Source organism: Sinocyclocheilus grahami, unplaced genomic scaffold (genome assembly GCF_001515645.1).
Source record: "Sinocyclocheilus grahami isolate Dianchi unplaced genomic scaffold, SAMN03320097.WGS_v1.1 scaffold1002.1, whole genome shotgun sequence".
Classification (NCBI taxonomy): Eukaryota; Metazoa; Chordata; class Actinopteri; order Cypriniformes; family Cyprinidae; genus Sinocyclocheilus; species Sinocyclocheilus grahami.
The window spans coordinates 159,239-183,532 of NW_015506181.1; the positions used below are offsets into that span (position 1 = coordinate 159,239).

The 24,294-nt window shown below is 38.2% G+C and overlaps 2 protein-coding genes across 2 annotated transcripts in view; one reads left to right on the forward strand and one right to left on the reverse strand.

Moving 5' to 3' along the window:
• Positions 1 to 15,178, forward strand: part of ufl1 (UFM1-specific ligase 1) — an 18,366-nt gene extending 3,188 nt beyond the window's left edge. The window contains exons 4-16 of the mRNA XM_016250692.1: positions 4,892 to 4,989; positions 5,129 to 5,243; positions 7,766 to 7,896; positions 8,406 to 8,520; positions 9,640 to 9,763; positions 10,247 to 10,369; positions 10,672 to 10,792; positions 11,047 to 11,207; positions 11,367 to 11,494; positions 12,950 to 13,030; positions 13,327 to 13,412; positions 13,972 to 14,152; positions 14,866 to 15,178. Of these exons, the coding sequence (XP_016106178.1) occupies positions 4,892 to 4,989; positions 5,129 to 5,243; positions 7,766 to 7,896; positions 8,406 to 8,520; positions 9,640 to 9,763; positions 10,247 to 10,369; positions 10,672 to 10,792; positions 11,047 to 11,207; positions 11,367 to 11,494; positions 12,950 to 13,030; positions 13,327 to 13,412; positions 13,972 to 14,152; positions 14,866 to 15,084 (1,683 nt within the window). The 3' untranslated portion in view covers positions 15,085 to 15,178. The remainder of the gene's footprint in view (positions 1 to 4,891; positions 4,990 to 5,128; positions 5,244 to 7,765; positions 7,897 to 8,405; positions 8,521 to 9,639; positions 9,764 to 10,246; positions 10,370 to 10,671; positions 10,793 to 11,046; positions 11,208 to 11,366; positions 11,495 to 12,949; positions 13,031 to 13,326; positions 13,413 to 13,971; positions 14,153 to 14,865) is intronic.
• A 2,283-nt stretch (positions 15,179 to 17,461) lies between these two features.
• On the reverse strand, positions 17,462 to 19,341 carry gpr63 (G protein-coupled receptor 63). Its single transcript, XM_016250700.1, has one exon. It carries the CDS (start codon positions 19,203 to 19,205, stop codon positions 17,970 to 17,972), a length of 1,236 nt encoding a protein of 411 aa, XP_016106186.1. The 5' UTR covers positions 19,206 to 19,341; the 3' UTR covers positions 17,462 to 17,969.
• Between the last annotated feature and the right edge of the window lie 4,953 nt (positions 19,342 to 24,294).

A 24,294-nucleotide genomic window follows, 5' to 3' on the forward strand; every position in this document is an offset into this window, starting at 1 on the left:
AAAAAACAAATAAAAGCACACATTTTAACAGTCCTTTATGTTTGATTACATTCATTTTCCTTATATTAATTATGTTAACAAATATTCTCTATTCTGAAGCCATTCTTTCGACAATGTTGAAAACATGTGTAATGCAATGCAAAGTAAAAGGAGATTATTCTTTTATATTATCGAGTAAAAACCACATTGTTTCCCTTTTGGTATCATTTGTGTCACCAGATATGTTTTAGGGTTAAGGTTAGGTTTAATGTTAAACTGATGATTAAAATTGCTAATTATTTTGAGACAGATTATTGTTGACTGAACGGGACAAATTCTGTCTGGTGAGATTCTGTCTTTAGTGGGATTGTTGTTTTCATTCAGGCATAACATTATAAACATCCAAAACATGTAGAAATTATTTTAATTAAGAAAGTGCTTTAAGCTAGCAATGTGAAATAATGACTTGGAACAGAAATAAATGTCCAGAAGTGTTCAGAAGGGATTTGGTGACACCTAGGGATCCACAGCGGTACTGCAGGGGTTTTGCTAAATAGTGTGTGACGCCAAACTAATTTAAATTTAAACCATTTGTAAAATTGTAGGCCTATATGAAAGTATAGTAATTGATTATTCAATAACAATTACTTAAATGCTCTTGCAGTTGTAGAATTATAACAAAGTGAAATACATGCCTTAGTCCTGAAAAAAGCTGAAGAACTCAGTGCTCGGAATAAAAATGGTGACCGGAGTCTCCTGGTTTGCAAGCATGTATTTATTTATAATTTTGCATATGGACACTGGTAGGTTGCTTTTTAATTAGGTAGAACATTTCAAGTAGTAGCAGCCTCATATACCGTACCTGTCAACATAATAAGTACCGTATTGACCCGAATATAAGACGATGTTTTTTTCTCGGAAATACATCTGAAAAAACGCGGTGGTCTTATATTCAGGGTCTAGACTTTGACATGTCAATAATACATCCACAACAATAGGTGGCGCCAAATACGCATAAAAAGAGTGCGCCATGAAATACGTAATGCAATGCGTGTTGTAAATATCGCGAGTAAAAACTAAAGAAAAAGAAAAGCTTACAGCTGCATGAGTCGTGACGGTCACGTTAGCCTGATGCGACCAAACTCTCTTTGTGATTTTAAAACGTAAGACAGTACCCAGATTTGAAGACTACAGTAAGATTGAACTTCTACTGTTAATACGAGTTTGGTGGATAGCCTAAATGTCCGAATTCAGATGGGCTACCGTTTTTTTTGTTTTGTTTTTTTAATGGTATATCAAAAAGTGTATATTTTTTAAATGTGATTCTTGGTACATTTGACCAGTTTTTACCATACTTTCAAAACAAAAATTCAAATAGGAAAAATATGCAATATGAAAATAATTGAAAACAAAATGTGTTTTACTGAGAAAAAAACAAGGTTTTGTTTTTAAAAAGCCTTTTTCCAAAAAGCCATTACGGTAATATTATTTACAATTGTATGCACGATTGTTATATTTACAATAATTAGGCTATAATTACTTATACAGGCTATATTATTTAATAAGTCAATTAACAAAAATACATACATTTTTAAATAAGTAAAAGCGACCCTTTTTTATTTGTCACGTATATTTGAACCGCGCATGACGCAGGGTGACGCGGAGTTTGTCCCTCGTGCGTTTCCGTCTGACGTCTACAGGAGACTGACGTGTCTTTTCTCGCAGAAGTTTCAGCGTGAGATTATTAAGAACTGATTAGAAAATCAAGAATTAATTACATGCTTCAGTGCGACGAGAACACTAGTTCTGTAATTAAGTGGTGTCATGGCGGCAGACTGGGAGGAGATCAGGCGTCTAGCTGCGGACTTTCAGAGAGCTCAGTTTGCAGATACTGTCCAAAGGTAAAAACCATGTTGTTGTTGAGCTTCATCCCGCGCCCTGCTTTCTTATGTCTTGAAGCAGTATATCCTGAACAAGAACTTGCAAACTGACAAGAGTCTTGAGCCACAAAGTATTGGAACGCTGACGGCTCAGTTTCACGCGACATTAATGGTCGCGCGATAAAACCTCGTCGGTAGTTACTAACAGCACTACTGTGTAACGCGTCTCTATCCGTGAGCTGCTCTTCTGTTGTAACTGCAGGTGTTTGGGTCGTGTCATGATGCTCAATGATGCTCTTTGGACTCTTACAGTGTCTAGCACGTTGTAGCATACAGTACAGTTCGGAACTCATGTAGTACCATATGTCATTACGAGTAACAACATGCAGTTTTGTGCAGATGTTGTTCTTTTTATGTCCAAAAAGCAAGATGCACTGTTGCCAACTCATTTTCAGGGGAAGCTGCTAAAGGAAGGTCGATTTGTTGCTGAAAGCTGCTAAATGACGTTGTGATGTCATTGCGCGATGACGTCATTACGTAACCACGACGCAAAAATTGTGTCGCTGCGTCAAATCTCATTTTTTATGTTAATTTGGATTTGTTCGTAGAATAATATAAATGCGTAATGTAATGTTAAATATAAATAACTTTTTATATACAGCATTGAATTGTTGAACGAAAATGTACACATTTTTGAAGAATTACAGGTTTTTGAAGAATTACAGTGAATTACCGTATCGGGCCGAATATAAGAGGACCCTGATTATAAGACGACCACCCTTTTTCCAGATGTACCTTTTGGAAAAAAGGCTTTTTAAAAACCAAATCTTGTTTTTTTTTCAGTAAAAAAACATTTTGTTTTCAATTATTTTCATATTGCGTATTTTTCCTATTTGAATTTTTGTTTTGAAAGTATGGTAAAAACTGGTCAAATGTAGCAACAATCACATTTAAAAAAAAATTTATTTTTTGATATACCATAAAATAAAATAAAAAAAAACGGTAGCCCATCTGAATTCGGACATTTAGGCTATCCGTCTAATAGTAGCCTACCAAAATCTTATTAACAGTAGAAGTTAAATCTTACTGTAGTCTTCAAATCTGGGTACTGTCTTACGTTTTAAAATCACAAAGGGAGTTTGTGACTTTTCTTTCTCTTTAGTTTTTACTCGCGATCTTTACAACACGCATTACCTTACGTATTTCATGGCACACTGGTTTTATGCGTATTTGGCGCCACCTATTGTTGTGGGTGTATTATTGACATGTCAAAGTCTAGACCCTGAATATAAGACCACCGTGTTTTTTCAGATGTATTTCCAAGAAAAAAACATCTTCTTATATTCGGGTCAATACGGTAGTAAAACTACACATTCTGACCAATTAGTTTTAAGCAGTGTATTAGTAGTCAGTGTGCTACACTCTAAGAAAATAATTCACAGGTTTTTACCGGCATTTTAAACGACGCATTGTATTTTGTGTTTCGGGTTAAAGGGTTTACAATGGATAACGGATAATGTCCTGGAAGATTACTAGAAGCCTACCTTTTCCATTTTTCTAGATATTTTTCTTACAGTGTACTAACTGATCAACAATCACAGGTACAACAAGGTGTATCATAAATGAGCAATTATTAAATTATTATTATTATTATCAAATTGAACAATTGCAAATAGCAATAATTTAATTCACGAGATGTGTGTACTGCTAGGCATCTTTGGTTTCCTTTTTTTTTTTTAATTTAGATGGAAAATGTGTGCCTTTTATTGTTCGAGTCACTTATCAAGAGTTGCTAAAAGTAGCCAAATAAAATTTAAAAATAGCTAAATTTGTTGTTAGGTGCTTTTGGAAGAAAAAGTTGCTAGGGTAGTCTGAAAAGTTGCTAAATTGGCAACACTGGTAAGATGAAATTCTGATAGTTTATAAGATAAATCAGTGCGATTCTTGTAAAAGTATAGCAGACTATTATAATGCATATTAACATCAGTTGTCACTCTTTATCGCCTATAATATGACTTTAGAGAAATACTATGTATATTTAAATAATATCTTAATAATGCAATACAATGACGATTGACAGATGCACAAATAATGACTTTAATAAGTATACTGTATGTATGAGTCTACTAAACAACTGTTCGAATCTAATGTTTTGCTTTATATTTTAAGGGAGGATTAATGTTGTGGATCTACAAAAGGTTGGTTTGATATATAACATAACACAAACATTTTATAGTTTTTCTATGCATCTTATGAAGGAGGGCAGATTTTATGTGAATGCATTTTTTTAAAGGAAGTGTTCACCTCAAAATACTTTTTTTTTTTTTTTCCTTTGGTACTCCATCCAAGATGTAGATGAATCTGTCTCTTCGTCGGATCAGATTTGGAGAAATTTAGCATCACATCACTTGCTCAGCAATGGATGTTCTGCAGTGAATGGGTGCCGTCAGAATGAGAGTCCAAACAGCTGATAAAAACATCACAATAATCCACACGACTCCTTATTATTGCTTCCTTCAGTACTCGCACATCAAAATCCATGAACATATTGTTTAGTACAGTTTTTGCTTGATTGGTGCATATTTCTCTCCTGATTCAGGCAAACTTTTTCACTGAAAATAATCAATATTTTGGATAGAGGACTGGCATTTTAGCCTGAGGCAACGGTTTGAAGTTAAAAACGGCTTTTGGCTTCACAAGATGTTAACTGATGGACTGAAGTGGTGTGGATTATTGTGACGTCTTTATCAGCTGTTTGGACTCTCATTCTGACGGCACCCATTCACTGCAGAGCATCCACTGGTGAACATGTGATGGAATGCAACATTTCTTTAAAGGGGTCATCTGATGCTATTTCAAGTTTTCCTTTCTCTTTGGAGTGTTACAAGCTCTTGGTGCATAAAGAAGATCTGTAAAGTTGCAAAGACTAAAGTCTCTCCGATGAAGGAACATCAACATCATGTCCCGAGGGTGAACAAATTTTAATTTTTGTGTGAACTAGTCCTTTAATGATTCTTTAATGTTTCTCACAGATCATCAATGTCGATTTGGTGCATGTGGAGAGCAGAGCAAGTGAAATCGCCAAATCAGACAAAGGCACACAGATCATTCTGGGTCAACTGATTGACGAGTGAGTGAAAAACTAATACAGCGTTACTTGTTGAAGAGAGGGAAAACTATTGAAAATGCTCTTCAGTTCTGTCAATATGTTAGTAAACTTTGTAGGTGGCTTATGTGTCATGCAGTTATAAATTTCTTCTCCTGTAAAGAACATACTTAGATCGGCTTGCTGAGGAGGTGAATGATAAACTCCAGCAGGCTGGACAGGTGAACATCGCAGAGCTTTGCAAAACGTATGATCTACCAGGAGATTTTCTTACTGAGGTTAGTCCAGTCTGCGTGAAGTATTGAGATTCTTCTTGTTAGAATGCATCTTTATGAGAAACAATCTTTCAGCGGTTTGTGGAAACCTGCTTGCATTGCAGTTACAGTAATTGTCAAACTGTGGTGTGTCTGTCTGCATCTAGAGTTGTTCTCATAAGTTTACATACCCCTTGCAAAATGTGCAAGAGGGATCTTGAAAATTGCATGTTATTTTTTTTATTTAGCACTGTCCTGAATAAGCTATTTCACATAACAGATGTTTACATATACCCCACAAGACAAAATAATAACTGAATTTATAAAAATGACCCCATTCAAAAGTTTACATGAATCTTAATTGATTGATGTAAGCCTTATGTAAACTGCTTGTTATAAATTTTTTTCCAGATCAATCTACACTCCATACACCATAATGACGAAGCAAAAACAGAACTGTCACAACTTTGTAAATTTATTAGAAATAAAAAAAACTGAAATAAGTACATTGCATAAGTATTCTTAGCTGAAGCACCTTTACAGCCTCAAGTCCTTTTGGGTATGATACAACAAGCTTTGCACATCAACATTTGGCAATTATCTGCCATTCTTCTCCTCGCCTCTCCACCTCTCAAGCTCTGTCAGGTCGGATGGGGCCAGACACACATTTTCAGGTTTCTCCAGAAATATTTGATTGGGTTCAAGCCCAGTCTCTGGCTGGGCCACTCAAGGACATTCACAGGGTTGTCTATAAGCCACTCTTGCTGTGTGCTTAGGGTCATTGTCCTGTTGGAAGGTGAACCTTCTGCCCAGTCTGCTGTTCTGAATGCTCTGGACTGGGTTTTCATTATCTCAATGTTTTGGTGCATTTAGCTTTTCTTCTACTCTGACGAGTCCCTCAGTCCCTGCCGCTGAAAAACAGCCCCACAGCATGAGGCTGCTACCAGCACACTTTACTTTTGGGAAGGTACTCTGCAGGTGATGAGCAGAGCTGGTTTCCTTCAAACATGATGCTTGGAATTGAGATTCATCAGACCAGAAAATTTTGTTTCTCAGAGTCTGGGGGTCCTTTAGGTGCTGTTTTGCAAATTCCAAGTGTGTTTTCGTGTGTCTTCACCGGTGTGGCCAAACTGAGGATTGAGTTTGGCCACACCGCTATAAAGCCCAGATCGGTGGAGTGTTGCAGTGATGTTTGTCCTTCTGTAGGTTTCTCCTGTCTCCACATATGATCATGGAGCTCAACTAGAGTGACCATCAGGTTCTTGGTCACCACTCTAACCAAATCCCTTCTCCATTAATTGCTCAGTTTGTCCAGGAGGCCAGCATTAGGAAGAGTCCTGGTTGTTCCAAACGTCTAAATGAAGGTTACGTGATTCTGTGAACCTTCAATGCAGCAGAATTTTGCTGAACACTTCCCCAGATGTGTGGTTTGATGCAATCCTGTTTCTGAGCTCTACAGGCAGTTATTTTGACCTCAGGGCTTGGTTTTTGCTCTGATATGCATTTTCAGCTGTTAGACCTTTTATTAAGTCATGTGTGCCTTTCCAAATCATATACATTCAATTGAATTTGCCACAGGTTAAATTCACTTGAAGTGTAGTAACATCTACAAGCAATATGAATGCTCCTGATCTAAAGTTCAACTGTCCCAGAATCAATTAAGTTTTTTTTTATTTTTAATACATTTGCAAAGATGTTAAAAGCCTGTTTTTTGCTTTGCCATTATAGTGTATGGAGTGTAGAATGATGTGGGGGAAAAAAAGTAATTTAAAGCAATTTTAACATAAGGCAGCAACATAACAAAACGTGAAAAAAAATGAAGAGGTATGAATACTTTCGCAAGGCACTGTATGTGTCATTTCCTGGATGATCCACGACTGTTTTTATATTTTGTGATAGTTGTTCATGAGTCCCTTGTTGGTCCTGAGCAGTTCAACTGCCTGCTGTTCTAAAATCCCTCAGCTCCTGCACATTCTTTAGTTTTCCAGCATCTTCTACATATTTGCACCCTTTTCCAACAGTGACTGTATGATTTTGAAATCCATCTTTTAACACTTAGGACAACTGAGGGACTCCTACACAACTATTACAAAAGGACACATAGCATTAAGATTAAAGGGTATGTAAACTTTTGAATGGTGAGTATATGTAAACATCTATGTGAAATAGCTTATTAAGGACAGTACTAAATAAAAAATATGTAAACTTATGGGTATGTAAACTTATGAGCACAACTGTAAATCACATTAAATAATAATAATAACCCTTCCTTTTCCACAGCATGATTTAAAAATGTTCCAAAGAGCATCTTGTGGGCTTCAGTAGAAGCAAGAAAACCTGACCTTTTGTACAAAGTAGCTAATGTAGTCAATTTGGATAATTGATTTACTCATTATTTTTATACCATAACATTTATTTGTGTTACGTTTTTAAAAAAAAATACTAGAACATTATATGAGCAACACATACTTCTTTTCCAGTTGTAACAAAATGGTCTTTTGACTGCATTCTCGGACAGTTTAACGGAAAGTTTAACACTCTGCTAGGAGCTGAACTCGAGGCTGGGCAGAGCGATCCACGGTCAGATTGATCAGTACAACAGGGGAGTGATCTTCACACAAGCGTTCCTCTCCAGACACAAAGCTTGCATATGCGGTCTGTTCAGTGCCATCACAAGGTAAGTAACTCCACCCCCTGTCTGTATCATGGGATAGATAATGGAAAATATATAATAATAATAATTTACTATTACTAAGTTATCAAAATAATGTGCTGTTATCAGCCTGTTGATTAAAGTGTTAGTTTAACCAAAAATGAAAATGACTCATTCCAAACCCATAAGACTTTTGTTCATCTTTGAAACACAAATGTATTTTTAATAACGCCTGAGAGATTTCTATCCAAAATGTTCATAAAGTGATCATGAAAAGTAATCAATATGATTAACAGATTTAATTTAAGCTTTTATTCACATATACTACCGACCAACACTCAATCATAGTACACATGAAATATGTTAACAGAGCTCAAAAATCTCATGGGTTTTGAAATAATGGTCAATTTTAAGTTAACTAACCGTGTAATTGTTGAACCAATGCACATTAGATTTATTTTTATAAATCTCCTAAGAATCTCTGATTTCTCGTATTTGTCAATGGAATATTTTTATGTCTTACCTTTTTTGAGGGGCATGCATGTGCAGTCCAGTGCAAGGCTTCTCTCCACTTGTGTGGTCAGCGAGAAGTTCATCGCGGGATGCATCGCTTTGTTTGATGATATTATGCAACAGAAAGCACAGAAGGTATGCAAGCTTTTTCTGTACACTACACACCTGGAGTACCTGCACACATCATATTAAAATGACAAAATTGCCTGTTTTCACATTTTAATGTTCAAGTCCAAAATCATTTGTTAATGAAAAATCAAGTGCGCTAGCCAAAAAAGTTCAAGTTTGCTGGTTTTGCAGAATCTTCCATAAATGTCTACGTGGCAAGTGCTTGAATTAACATTAATATTAACATCAGTCTCATGAGTTCCAAGTAGGGTTATTATCATTAATTGTCTTTGTCTTTTTTTTAACCTTTATTTATATAGCACTTTTAACAATACAGATTGTGTCAAATAGCTTTACAGTATAAATAGGAAAATAGTGTGTCAATAATGCTAAATGACAATAGTAAACACTCAATTTTCAGTTAAAGGCAGTTCATCATTGAAGTCAGTGATGGCATCATCTAGCTCAGTTCAGTTTAGATAGTGTCTGTGCAATCAAGTCGACGATATCGCTGGATATTCAGTGTCCCCAACTAAGCAAGCCAGAGGCGACAGCGGCAAGGAACCAAAACTCCATCGGTGACAGAATGGAGAAAAAGCCTTGGGAGAAACCAGGCTCAGTCGAGGGGCCAGTTCTCCTCTGCCCAGACGAAACCAGCAGTTCAATTCCAGGCTGCAGCAAAGTCAGATTGTGCAGAGGACTCAACTGGTTCATAACTTTAACTAAAACATCTAAAACATATTTGTTATTTGAAATAATGCAAAAAAAAAAATATTAAATGAAAATTAGAATTGTTGCCTTGGCAACTAACTTGAAAAAGTTGAAGCATTAAAATACGATATAAAAATCAATAAAAACTATATCTACATTTTTTTAAGAATTAAATCAAATCGATTAGTAATAATAACATGACAAAAGCACTGAACAGAATTACTAAACATTAAACTAAAATAAAAACTAGAAATGAAAATATATAAATTAAATCAAAAATATTAATGGATGAACAAATAACAAGACATCAGCACATTTTTGGTGAACACACTGGCTTGAAAGCGTTATTTCCAGCAAGAAATAGCATAATTCTAGACTAAAACATTTGAAGGGGGTTGTCACTGGATGTGTTTAACTGCTCTGCTTTAACAATAGGAAGTGAAGAATAACCCAGTGTTTCTGATAACGGAGGATGATGTCAAACAAGCGTCTGTTTTGTTGGAGTCTTCAGCCTCTTCAAAGAAAGACAAACGAGACGAACGCCGGAAGAAGGCCTCAGGTAAAGAGTTAATTTTAGATAATCGCTTCAGATAATCACATTAATTAATTTTTAAGGCCTCTGTGAAATCAGAATTGGAGGTTTTTTGTGGCTTTTCATCCATGCTTGCTCTTAGTGTCATAACCATCTGTATGCTAGTGTCCATATTGACCAAATGCAGGGCAAATAAACGCAAAATTTCAAATTTACAGTCGCTCTCCTCCAGGAAGAACTCATTACACTCGGGGTCATATGCAAATGTTTTTCTCTCTGCAATACCATCTAACACTAAGCTTAGCAATAGAGAAGCCATTCACAGTTAATGGCTGTGATGCAAGCTAAAAGCTAGTAGGGAGGAAAAGGTATGGCTTGATAAGCTCAATTATTATACATCACTCAGATTGTTTTTTTTCTTTCTATAATTTTCATAACTTGCAGTAGTTTTTAATTCTTGTAGTAAAACATGCTGTTGATTGCCTGCTGTTGGCTTTTTATGTTCCTCAGAGGGCAGCGGAAGCGTGAAAGGAAGTGGAGGTGGAAATGCTCGAGAGATCCGAATTCGCAAAACAAAAAAGAAGGGCAGGAGGGAGGAAGACAGTGATGAGGAGACGACACACACCTCTCAGGGTAGAAACTTCGCATTTATTAGTTACTGTTCATTTTTAAAACGGCATATAAACATGCTGATTTATCCTATTGATGCTTATTTATATTTGTATTATTTAACTTGTTGAAATTGTTTTTGTGTATATAGAAATTTGCAAGCTTTACTAACCTTGCTTTGTGTTGAAGTATTGTTTATTTTTAATTCATGTTAGCTATTTCTTAACTAATGTTAACGAGTTTTATCTCTGTAAAACCTTTCTGGTGAAATGTATAATGGTAGTAGGAAACAGCTGTTTTAATTAGTGACCTTGCATGTGTTACAGGCCGAAATAAGCAAGGAGACATGCCCTTCCTCTCAGTGGAGGAGATCATGGGGGTGCTGGGGGAGAAAGTGTGTGACAGCTCTGAGGAGATGCTGCAGGAACTAGCAGAGCAGATACAAAGGTACAAACCATGATATTCAAGCATATGTAGGCCAAAAATTTGGAATTGGAATAGTTTGGAATGGATTAGAATTGTTTGAAAGACCATCTCTCCATTAAAAAAAAATGCTGCATTAATGATATCTTGTTAGTGTTGGTCTAAGCATTAACAGCTGTTCATTCAGATTAAAATATTTATCTCACCAATGTATTTTCATACAGAACATTAATTTTGGTGTGAACAGATCTTGAGTCTCTTGAGGTTTTTTTTGCCAGGCCATTGAGCAAAATGTACCAGGAAGTGGTCAGTGCAGCTTTCATGTCCACAAGTTCAGCAGGAGGGAGTCGGAAGAAAAACATGAAGGATCTTCAGGAGGAGATCACCAACTTGTACAACAACATCCGCCTCTTTGAGAAAGGAACCAAACTCTTCTCAGGTTTGTTTGTGTCCATCTCAGTCGTTCTATAGAAAAAAAACGTTGCATACTTTTTATAGTGGTTCAGTCATCAAGTGTACACAATTTACAGAAGTGACGGCATTGTGCTTGTCTGTCCTCCGCTAACTTTTGTGCTTTTTTTTTCTCTATACACACCAGATGAGACGCAGGCTACCATTGCCAAGCATGTTTTGAAGACCGTATGCACGGATGCGACCAATGTGCTGCTGAGCTTTGTGGCAGCTGAGCATATGACCTCGGACAGCTCGACTGCCATCACCAGTGAGGTACAACCTCTTGCTATTCCATATACAGCATTCATAGCACAGTTAACTTCCCACCCCTGTGCTGCTCCTGGCTGGTGCAGTCCACCAGAATTCGATTGGATTGTGAGAATTTGACTGATTTCAACTTTTTCTCCTTAGATGTTGGTAGAAATTAGATCAGAAGCAGTGCCAGTGTATAAACATACCAAATTGTAATAGACTGAATTAAGATGCAATTTGCGAATTAACCAATGAAGAAGCCATGCATAAAAACAAAAAAAATTCAATTAAATGAATGGACCATTCTGCTTCCACTTTGTTATTAGTAAATTTGGTTGAACTGAACCCCAGACACACAATAATAATGGGTAAAAATTAGAGCCCGACCGATATATCGTTTTGCCGATATTATCGGCCGATATGAGCCTGTCGCTGATATATCGGTATCGGCGAATATTTTTTTTTACAGAACATGTAATGCAGATAAAATGCTTGAAATGGTGTAATTACTTAGTGTGTCCAGCTCCATTGTTTGATACTGGCGACCTGGATGAAACGTTTAAAGCTTAAGTCAATGGAAAACCATTGAAACTTTGATGGGCCATATCGCTGTAACGGCGTGGCGAATCCGCACCAAATTTGGGGTATCTCTTCAGTTCAAGGAACCCTCTCGAACGCGAATCGAGTGTACGTCTCGAGGCCCTCTTTCGAATGAGACCACCCTGAAATGTGTTGATAGCCCCCGGGCTTCGGGAGTTACGGGTGGTTAAATTCGCGGTCCGGCACCGACCGATCTAGTGATCCCGGAGGGCTACCAACGCGCTGAGGGTGGCGTTCGAGAGGGCTCCTCGAGCTGAAGGGATCCCCCGAATTTGGTGGAGATCCGCCGGCACGTTCACGAGATAGTGACACCAGTCAACACTTTCCCTTCAGTAAGGAGGTTTCTTGTTCAGGCAGCATTCACGCATTGTCTTATTCGACCGTAAGTGCCCTGCGAATTGGACTTCACATGAAATTCCGCCATGATTCCAGTTCCAAGGGAACGTACACGTTACATTCAAAGGGCATTAAAGTGTGTGAGACATGAATTTATATTGTATTTATTTACAGAGGTAGGGGAGAGCGGGGCACAAAGTAACACTTTTTGACTTTCTCAGTTTGTGTAAATCCACATGGGGTTCAGAATATATATAATTTTTTATCCACGGTAATTTTACACTTGTTGTGTTTGCTGAGGAAGAGGTTTGGATCAGATCTGAGCAGGACAACAGTCTGTCAGTTCTGCAGCGTTGAGAAGAAGCTCATCAACACTGTGGCTGTTAAAACAGACCTCCTGAGAGACGAGGCCAGAGACATCAACTCTCTCCGATTCTCCAGTAGAAGCAGCTTACAGTTAAATTGGCTGAAAAAACCCCACACGTCTATGCCTCTCTCTCTTTTACATAAGTGGTGTGTCTGTTTGTTACTGTGTTGCAGATCAGGCTGAAGATTCTGGCGAAGCTCTCAGATGAAGTTAAATCTCCTCTGATGAAGCTACACAACAGTCTCAGTGGAAAGGTGTGTTTGATGACGCAACATGGAATCTGTGCTCACAGAATTGCTCAAATTTCAGTTCAAACGCCTGACTTTTACACAGTTCTACACATCTCCTGTTTTTATCAATATTTAAATCATTTGATAATGCTTTCGATTATGAAATGTCATCATGTTTAAAGCCATTCTAGAGAATTCCACAGATTTTCCCAAAATTAATGGAGAAAACATGAAAAATACTACATATTCCATGACATTTTACTGTCAGTTGTCATGGGTTGGAAGAGCAAAGTAGCAGATCTTGTTTTTATCACTTGCAGGCCATTGAAGACTTTTTGTCATGTTTGGAGATGAGTGCAGAAGAGTGTGGGCTTCTTCTGAAGAAAGGCGACAAGAAAAGAGAAAGGTATAACCACTTCATTCCCCAGCACTACACTGGTATCGATCACTGAAGTGTCTCTTCTTTAGTAATCAGATTGTCTGTTTTTATTCTTCTTCAGTCATAGGCATTGCTTTAAGGAAGCCTAAAGTTAACGTGCTGATTAAAAAAAAAAATGACGGGTCGACTTGAGCTAACAAGTATTTGCTTTGCGGAAGATTCAGTTCTCCAAAGCAGCAACAGCATCACTGATTATAATGGGTTCTATTGTCTTGTGTTGTGTTATTGTACCATGCCTATATGTTTGGTAACACATACTTTATACAAACCTTGGCTTTTCTCTGCCGCATTTTAAAACCACTTCTTCATGTACAAAGCATCCATGTCAAGTCACCTTATAGTGCTTTTATAGCAGCTGTAATAGTGTATTATTAAACAGGGAAAGTAACAGAATCAATGATGCAGACTTCAACAATGAGGCAAATCATGTGATCATATAATTCATTTGATTCAAATTTTTAAATGTATAACTATAGCTATTTAGAAGCAAATGCAGAGTTTACATATGGTTGGTGTGTGTTTGCAGGCAGGCTCTCTTTGTGCACCGCCAGGCTCTGTCGGAGCAGTTGAAGGATACAGAAGACCCTGCGCTTGTGCTGCATCTGACCAGTGTCTTGCTCTTCCAGAACGTCACACACTGCATGCTGCATGCCCCTGGACGCTGCGTGCCGCATATCATTGGCTTCCTGCAAAGCAAGATTCCTGAGGTAACCATTTGTGCCCTAAACCTACAGTAAAATCCAGCTGTGCAAAAAAAATTAATAAAAAAACCTGAAATATACAAAAAGATTTTTTCTCGGTCAGAGTCATTGCACACACTCCACGGGAAAAACAGGGGACAAACAATGATAAATATAAATACTAAAATGCCATATGTGACCCTGGACCACAAAACCAGTAATAAGGGTCAGTTTTTTGAAATTGAGATTTATACATGAATAAATAAGCTTGCCATTGATGTATGGTTTGTTAGGATAGGACAATATTTGGCCGAGATACAACTATTTGAATATCCGAGGGTGCAAAAAAATTCAAATATAAAGAAATTGCCTTTAAAGTTGTCCAAATGAAGTTCTTCGCAATGCATATTACTAATCAAAAATTAAGTTGAGATATATTTATGGCAGGAAATTTACAAAATATCTACATGGAACATGATCTTTACTTAATATCCTAATGATTTTTGGCATAAAAGAAAAATCGGTCATTTTGACCCATACAATGTATTGATGGCTGTTTCTACAAAAATACTTGTGCTACTTATGACTGGTTTTGTGCTCCAGGGTCACATATGCTTGTGCATAGGTAGTATAGCAAAATGCAATGTATAATTAAACAAATTCTGTATCATATGGCACCATGACAAATCTACAAAAACACATGAGCTATGCATTTGTCTGTGTGTGTGTGTGTTTTTTAGGAGCAGCACAAGCTGTTGTCTCAGTACCAGAGTCTGGTGGTCAAGCAGCTGGTAGTGCAGGGTCATGCCCTGGAGAAGAAGAGCAATCTGGGAGAGGGAGCCCAAGATGGTCCTGTTGTTTCTGATGATATGGAGGGCCTTCAGAAAGAGCTTCACACTCTCACCAGGGACATTAAAGACATCATCCTTTCTCAGAGAAAACCGTCTGTCACAGAATAACACAGTTGTTCGCAACAACGCCGTTAATGTATTCTGCTACATCATGTATTAGAGCTCTCATTTTAAATCTGTGAAATAAACAGACTGAATTCAACCTGGCAACACATTTCCAGCAGAAAGTGACATTTTTTTGTGCTCCTGAGACATTGGTGTCTCATATTGTAATTAAATTAGTAAAAATACACAATGCCATTCCATGTAACTAGTTACTCCCCAAAACTGCAAACTACTGGAAAAACACTAGAAGTCTTGCCATTTGGAAATGCTCGTCTAACCATCATTATTTGATCAAAGTCACTCAGATCTTTTCGCTTTTTCTCACATTTTTCCTGCTTCCAACACATGAAACTCAAAAACTTGACTGTTCACTTGACAAGTGCCACTGTAACAATATAATCAATGCTATTCACTTCACCAGTTTTAATGTTGTGTCATCATTAGATGAAACTAGAACACGAATTTACGTTTTAATTAAAAAAGATAATTGCACCAAACAGTGAAAACATTGCCTCCTTTTTTCCGACCACCACATGCCTTTGTGTGATGTCAAGGTAACACAAAAATCAAAGTTGGAAAGCCTGCCTAACAAATGTGCACTAGGTGGTGATCAGTGATCCTGTGTAGAATGTGCTTCTCTCAAAAGAGCCTTTTATCACTGTCAAGTGCCTGCCATTAGAATCAGGTACAAATCAGTTGCTCATTAAAGAGAAGACCACACCTTCAGTTCAGTTCAATAAACTGGCCTGGTATATGGGCATAAGCATCGAAGTACATCTTACAGTCATGACAAGAAAAAAAGAGCTGCCTGAGGCACATGAATCTGGAAAGGGATTTAAAGCCTCGTCCAGTACTGCTGTATGTAAAATGCCTTTGGCCTGAGACATGCTGGGATAGACTCTGCGACCATACACTGGATAAAGGGGCACAGAAAATGAACCGAACGATAGACAAATGAAATATCCACAGGAGCACTCATGATTTCAGATTCTATAAATATGACAAACGACAAGCCACATAATTATGATTTCACACCCGCCCACATTCCTGCAACCTGATTAAAATGTACTGTCGTCTAAATGGATATTTTCTCGCAAAAGATATTAACACTGCACAACATGTAATGGGCATCAATTAATACATTTCCACTGATTGTTCTGAAAGCACATCAAGTTTAAAAATGAAATATATTTGACTGTATTGAACTATAATCGTTTACTCGATAAGTGTACTGATGTTGCTGCATGCATTTCATTTGTCCATCAGAAAGACTTTTGACATCCATGATTTCTGACTTTGAGGAGCAGGGGCGCCGCTACGGTTTTTGGGCCCCCTGGACAGCATATTCACTCGGGGCCCCCCGTAAATCATGTTCCGAGTAAATCACGTTCCGGGGGGATCCCTCTCGGTAGAAATTGCGTTTCCCCCTCGGGGGCCCCCCTCCATCGCCGGGCCTTTAGAATCGTCCCCCCCACTCCCACCGCGCCCCTGTTGAAGAGAACTGAATAACTTACATTTGGTACAACAGCTGAAAGAGTTTTTGCAAGGGACACGATTTTATAAAATTCTGTGTAATTTCTTAAAAAGTCTGTTTGAATATGTGGGGAATCAAGGTCAATGTAGTCGAGTCACCATTATTTATATAGAGCTTTTTACAATGCAGATTGTGTCAAAGCAGCTTTACAGTTAACGGCATCTCCAAAAAACAAAAACTCCCACCAGAGTGTACAAACTCTAAATAACACAAGCTGGCTGCCAAGTAATACATACTGTTGCTAAGTAATAGCGTTCCACACATTGGTTCTAATGAGCTTCTAAAGCCCACAGCATCCTCATTAGCGGTGGCTGGAGAAATAATGAGCCCCACAAGGGACACTAGTAAAGGAAAATTACCTTTCAGATTCAAAAAGCTTCAGGGTTTACCTCCAGCCTCAGAACAAATCATCATCTAAATGAAGGCGGCACACTACAAAGGCTCAGACGGACACTGTAGAAGCAGATCAACCCTTCGCTGCAGTCTCAACTGATGCTTACCATTTGACATTGAGAGGGAAAAAAATATCCTTCAGTTGGTTGATTGGTTGTTTGTTTTTAATGGCATGTCAGCAACAAGCAATTGGTTTGATGCTGTTCATATGATATATAAAACAACCTTGTGCTGTACACAAATATCGATGGGGTTCCCCTACCTTTCGGCCGATACACTTCTGAGACCTTTCCAATCAGTCGATTAAAAATTATTTGAAGTAAAACTGAACGAAGATTACACAACGAGTCATAACTAGAAAAATGTATATGACCACACAAATTCCATGAGTTTTAATTTGATTAATTTCCATGATTTTATTCACTTGGAGTCATGGAAATCACAATTTTAAAATTCACATTAAAAATCATGTATCTCCACAAAGTCATCTACTTATCAGTTTGGAACATGCTGCTTACACCTTTGTAAAATGCCTTTCCTTTAGTTCCACACTGAAAATAATTGAAAACTGAGCAATCCTCCCTAGCTGAGCAATCAACAATAAAATGAAATAGAAAATAGTTAAGTGTAAAACAGAACCACAAAGCCAGAAAAGAAACAAAAGAAACAAAAACAAATACAGCACACAAAATCGTATTACATTCATGGCATAAAACAGAAGATTGCACATTTTCACCAAATATAGCAGCACCTGACTTGAACAAACTTTTATTACGATCTAAATCCTATAAAAAACATTGTGCAATTAAAGTAGTTTAATGTACAGACTCTGTAAACCATCTCATCTGTACAAACTTTTACAGCTAAAAACATCCTGCGGTTCGAAGAAAGACCAAACATATCACAGCTTGATAAGATTGTACCATAGGAATTACAAAAGAAGCTTCAGAAACGTCCTCCACTACACCGCAGATCGATGCTCCCCGCACACATAAACAGCACTGGGGCGGATACGTCTCTTTGTGTGGCCAGGCAGTGGCGGCAAGAACTTGAAGTACTTGGGCATCAGGTCAAGGCAGGCGTCACGGAACTTCTTGATTCGCCAGTAGTAGATGAGAGGATTCAGGGCCGATTTGAGGTAGCAGATCCACAGCAGCCACGTGCTGATCTCAAAAAAGTTCTGCCGGTAGTAGAAGGCACGACTGAAGGTGGACAGCAGGCTGTAGGTGGCGAACGGAGCCCAGCATGTGGTGAAGACTGAGAACAGAATGAGGATCGTGGTGAAGGCACGTGTTTTGAAGCTCATGTCAACGTTCATCTGAAAGGGCCTCTGCAGGCTCATCAGACCCAGCTTGCTGGCCTGGCTGAGGCACAGCGAGTCGGGGTGGGAGTGGATGCGCAGCGCATTGTGCCGGAGCGTACTCAAGATGCCCATGAACGTGTAAAGCATCACCAGGAATGGTACAAAGAAGAACACCAGCATAATGAGCATCACATAAGCATGGTCACCACGCTCAACCGAGTAGCCAAAAACACACTGCGGTGCTCTGGGGGGAATGTACAGGGCCGGATGGCCAATGGAAAGCGGGAAAGAAAAGCAGAAAGACAGAGACCACGAGACGGCGATCAACACTTTGGCACTGCGTGGACTAAGTTTGTCCTGCTTTTGCACGATGATTAGGAAGCGGTCCACGCTGATGATCATCAAAATAGCCACGCCCTCCATCAGGAACATCCAGAAGAACATGGCCGAGACGCGGCAAAACGCCTCTCCGAAGATCCAGCGCGTGGTCACCGTTGTGACTAGCGCAAAGGGCATGTTGAGGACCGCTAACATCATATCGGCAAAGGCGAGACTGGCCAGCAAGATGTTAATAGCGGAACGCATAGCGGCTCTCTGGTAAACCATGAGGCAGACCACCATGTTTCCGAGGAAGGCCAGCAGCAGCACGCAGATGATGACCAGGCCAAAGAACACCTGGAGGGGCAGGTTCAGGCCCTGAACAGGGTCCTGCCAAACGGTTGAAGGCGTTACGTATTCCGATAGCGCCCGGAGCTCTAGTGAGCTGTTGAATTTTGCCGAGGAATTCTCCATGGCTCTTGTACCTGCTGGCTGGGTCAGCACCTTGGGCGTGGGGTACAGGGTGGCACTAGGCTGCCCTGAAGCCATGGGTGGATTAGTGGAGGAATAAAGCATGCTTCTTTTTGCATTTACATGGTAAAGAGAGCACACTCAGCCTCTCGGACAGGCCACTAGCACACATCTCAGCATGGAGGCAGACCCTGTGGAAGCAGAAAAAATTAGGAATTAGGAAATCAGTCATGCAAGAATGTCACAAAAAATCAGGTTTAACAATCAGGCTGCAGGTTTAAAGCTTAATTTGAGGAAGCCATTCCCAGATAGCTTTGTTTTTGCCAGAAACTGCCAGCTCGCAGTGATGTCCGGCTGCTTTGTCTGGGTGAATTGCTGGCAGTGTGAACCCTGCTTGACAGTGAATATTGACAATGTGACAAAGTTGAACAAAACTGTGAGTTTTTTAGTGTTCTCTGGGCAACAGTCTCCAGTGTTGGAGTCTGTACTTGACTTTAAGCGTGTTGTTAACTTACTGTCCACCTTAATCCCAAAATATACTTTGGTTTGTATCAGGCATACATACAGTGCAAGTGCTGTAAATTTCATTATCAGCATAGTGTCCAGGGGCCTCATTTATCAACAGTGCATAGAAAAGGTTCTATATTTTGTCCTTGTACTTAAATGTAGGAATGTGTGTAAATATAAGTTGGCCCAGATTTTTCAAACCACGCATACACTGTACATTTAGCTCACATAGGCACCATCTGCATTTTGCACTAATTACTACATCCACAAGATGGCAACACTGTCCCGGTCCTTTATTGTACAGAAAACAGATGAGATGGTACAAAAACAAAGATTGCCAGATTGGGCGGATCTCTGCCCGATTGGGTGGTTTTGAATTTGATTTAGGGTAGGGTGGCCATACGTGCCATTTTTCCTGGACGCGTCCTGGCCAGGATTTCTATATTGCCTAAAATATCTAGGTTTTGGCTTTGTTTGCGTGCGGAGACCGATCGGTGTATGACATCAAAATACCATACAGACGGTTCCTTATGCTTTCAAAAGGCTCTCGAGATACAATGATGTCAAACACTGATCGATCAGAGCCGCGCTGCTTTTAAGTCGAACACACATCCTATGTACGCGTAATTGCATCGCTTTGACCGTAGATCCCACCTTCTCACACACACCATAAAATAAATAAATTAGAACGATATCGTGTATCGGCGATCTCATAGGCTGACTATAGAACGATATGACTATGGAGCATATCGCACAACAACGCTAATTTGATGGTGGGTGTATAAAATTTGGGATCATTTTTTTACCATTTACATTTTATAGGCAAATTGGTTAACAAACAGAACCCAAGTGTGCATGTACTCCATCCAATCAAGTCATCATGACATTACTAAACTCACACTTAATGCAGAGTTGGCTGGTGCTGGTGTTGATGCTGAAGAGCCCATACTTTTAGCTATTTTTAGCCACTTTTATCAAGAGTGATAGCAGACAGACGTGATGATTCACGAGTGACATGTTTTTAGTGTGATAAGGGATCAGATTTTGCACTAATTGCGTTGCTTATCCCGATACCTTACACTGGGCAATTCTCCATCACCACAAAAGTTTAGAAGTCAAAGGCTGTGTCCTAAATCAACTCCCATACCTTACCAGTGCAATAATTGAGGGGACAATCATTTGTAGTGGTATCCAATAATACCATAGTGGATAAAATACCCATGCACTGTGAGAGCCATGCCAAATGAATTCCCGCCCTTCTGGTGCACTCAGTGTCCGAATTTGTCCACTCGAAGGACAGAATGAAAATGAGTGACTGATATTACTAAACTAATGTAGGGAATAGTGAATGTAGGTACAGGGGACTATTTCAGACAGGCCCGAAGTAACCACTGAAGCACTTGCACTGGTTGGCTGACAGTTAGCTAACGGTGCTAAGGCCGTTAAAAGCAAATTCAGTTGTGTAAGACAATAGACTCTGTCCAAACTGATACATTTGTTTAAAAAGTCACACTGGACAAAACAACCACTTTTCTTAATTTTATAACCCAACTGTACAACAGTTAACCAACCGAGAAGGATTACGGTTCACCTATGAAAACAATTAATTTGATAATTTTACTCTTCCATTAATAATAAAAAATGCTTTCTGACAAAATATATGTTTTTTTATGTTTTTAACGTATGGTTTGGAACATTTGGGCGAGTAAGTGGTGACAATTTTGTTTATTTGTGGGTGAATTATTTATTTTACTGTGTTGTTTTAACAATTGTAATATTCAGCCAAAATTTACAGACAAAACAATAAGCAGTAATCCACGAGAAACAATTTTACAATGGATGATTTGTGGTGTTAAGCAGAACATTAGGTAAAGACTGGAGGGGGGAAAAAAATGTATCACAGCCATCAGTGTCCTATTACGATAGCCACAACAGGAATATAAAATTCCAAAGTTCAAAAATGAAAAGTATTAAAGGAGTGGTTCATTGCGATTACACACTAACTAACGTTAAAAAAGTGAAATGTTGCTGTTTGAGCATAAACAATATCTGCAAAGTTACGAAGCTGAAAGTTCAATGCAAACGAAGATATCGTCTTTTAAAATTCTGGCAGTTTAATGCCTACAAAAACGGCTGGTAGGGACTACAACAAGTTACTTCCCGGGTTCATGACATCACAAACCCAGATAAACCCCACCCTCGGGAAAAGCCAGCAAAGGGGGCGAGGCCATGCTGCGCTGCTTTAGAGAAGAGGAAGAGAAAACTAGAGGTGCACGTAACAATCTATTCATATATGAATCGCGATTCTGTCTTCTAATGATTCTAATGGATTCACAAGTTTCAAAATCAATGTTCTAAAGCAGCTGTTCTTAATACTGTTCCTCGCGTCCCCCTGCTCTTCACACGCTCTGCATCTCTCTCTCTCTCTCTCATTCAGCTCAGCTCCATCTAGAGCTGGACGGTATGGCCAAAATTTATATCACAATATATTTCTTAATTCTATGAACACTATTAAAAAAAGCCTCGTAAAAACTGCCAAGAACGCCCACAACAGATGGCTGTTAATCAAACTTATGAAAAATGAATTTGGCAAATCTATGTCACCTCATATAAAACCATATAATATTTTAGAGAGAAAAAACAGCACAAATAAATTAATGTTCACCTTTTATTTGTATTTAGCTTTCATACAAACAAGAAATGTGAAATCACTGTCAAATAATCATCTCAGACTCACCTTATTAATATTAATATCTTTAACTTCAAACTATAGGCTAACATACACTACCAGTCAAAAGTTTTTGAACAGTAAGATTTTTAATGTTTTTAAAGAATTCTCTTCTGCTCACCAAGCCTGCATTTATTTGATCCAAAATACAGTAAAAAAAAACAGTAACATTTTGAAATATTTTTACTATTTAAAATAACTGTTTGCTATTTGAAAATATTTTCAAACGCAATTTATTACTGTGATTTCAAAGCTATTATTTTTAGCATCATTACTCCAGTCACATGATCCTTCAGAAATAATTCTAATATTCTGATTTGCTGCTCAAAAATAATTTATGATGTTGAAAACAGCGGAGTAGAACTTTTTCAGGTTTCTTTGATGAATAGAAAGTTCAGAAGAACAGCATTTATCTGAAATAGAAATCTTTTGTAACATTATAAATGTCTTTATCATCACTTTTGATCAATTTAAAGCATCCTTGCTAAATTAAAGTATTAATTCCTATAATTTCTTTCAAAGAAAAAAAAAAAGAAAGAAAAAAGAAATCATACTGACTCCAAGCTTTTCAATGGAATAGTTTATAATGTTATAAAAGCTTTTTATTTCAGATAAATGCTGATCTTTGGATCTTTCTATTCATCAAAGAATCCTGAAAAAAAATTTACTCAACTGTTTTAAATATTGATAATCAGCAAATCGGCATATTAGAATGATTTCTGGACCATTTGACATTGAAGACTGAAGTAATGATTCAACGAAAAATTCAGCTTTGATCACAGAAATTAATTATATTTTAAAATATATTCAAATAGAAAGCAGTTATTTTAAATAGTAAAAATAATTCAAAATGTTACTGTTTTTGCTGTACTTTGGATCAAATAAATGCAGGCTTGGTGAGCAGAAGAGAATTCTTAAAAAAAAAAAAAAAAAACATTAAAAGGCTTACTGTTCAAAAACTTTTGACTGGTAGTGTTCTATTCTTATAGATTGAAACAAATGTGCTTTAGCCAGTATAAAGAGTATGAAAGTTGAGTATGAGAGTTTAGCTGCAGAAAAAAAAAGAGCTACAACATAAACATGTTGCTGGAGACAGGCTTATTGAAAATGCAAACTGATTGTCTGCCAGCAGGAGGCACTCTGAGAGCAGTAGAACTTGAGGTTTTCCGGTAACGGCTGTAATCAAAGCAGCTCCGCTCATGAACGCTACTTTATCAGATAAAATTAAAATGCCATCGAAACTTTTCTGAAGACAGTCGGTTCCCTTCAGAGATACATACATATAAAACACCCGAGACATGTTATGATTTTGAAACGTGCAGTGCTCATGTTTATTCAACAAAGTCAAACGCCACAAATAAATCAATGTATGGGAAACACCGGTAATGTATATAGAAATATCGGAAATGTGTTTAAAAATCATATCACCGTTATTGACGAAAAATTATATCTCGATACATATTGATATTGAATTACTGTCCAGCCCTTGCAATTTACAATTATACACTTATTTTCACATAGCTATGAGAAGCGTTAAACATGGACACGCGTGCAGTTGCCGTACTGTATTAAAGCTTTAATCAGGATAAAACCGTATATTAAAAGCTAACAGAAGCAGTAGCATTTACAACAGCGTATCTAAAAGTATGAGACAACAACAAACAAAAAACATAGGCCTACCATTAAAAGCCATGCTTGCACAGGTTCAGCACGATCCTCTTCAGTTATATCCTCTGCTTCTCAATCGGGCTCAAACTGATAAGCATTATTAATGACGCCGCTGTTTAATACAACCGGAGCACATGCCGCTGAGGTGAGGGGCGGGACGGTTAGACGTGCACTAGAGGTGGTTTAGCCAATCACAACACACTGGGCTAGCTAACCAATCAGAGCCCATCGTCTATTTCTGAGGGCGGGGCTTCTTAAAAACAGGAAAAGATCAGCCCGTTTCTCAGAGAA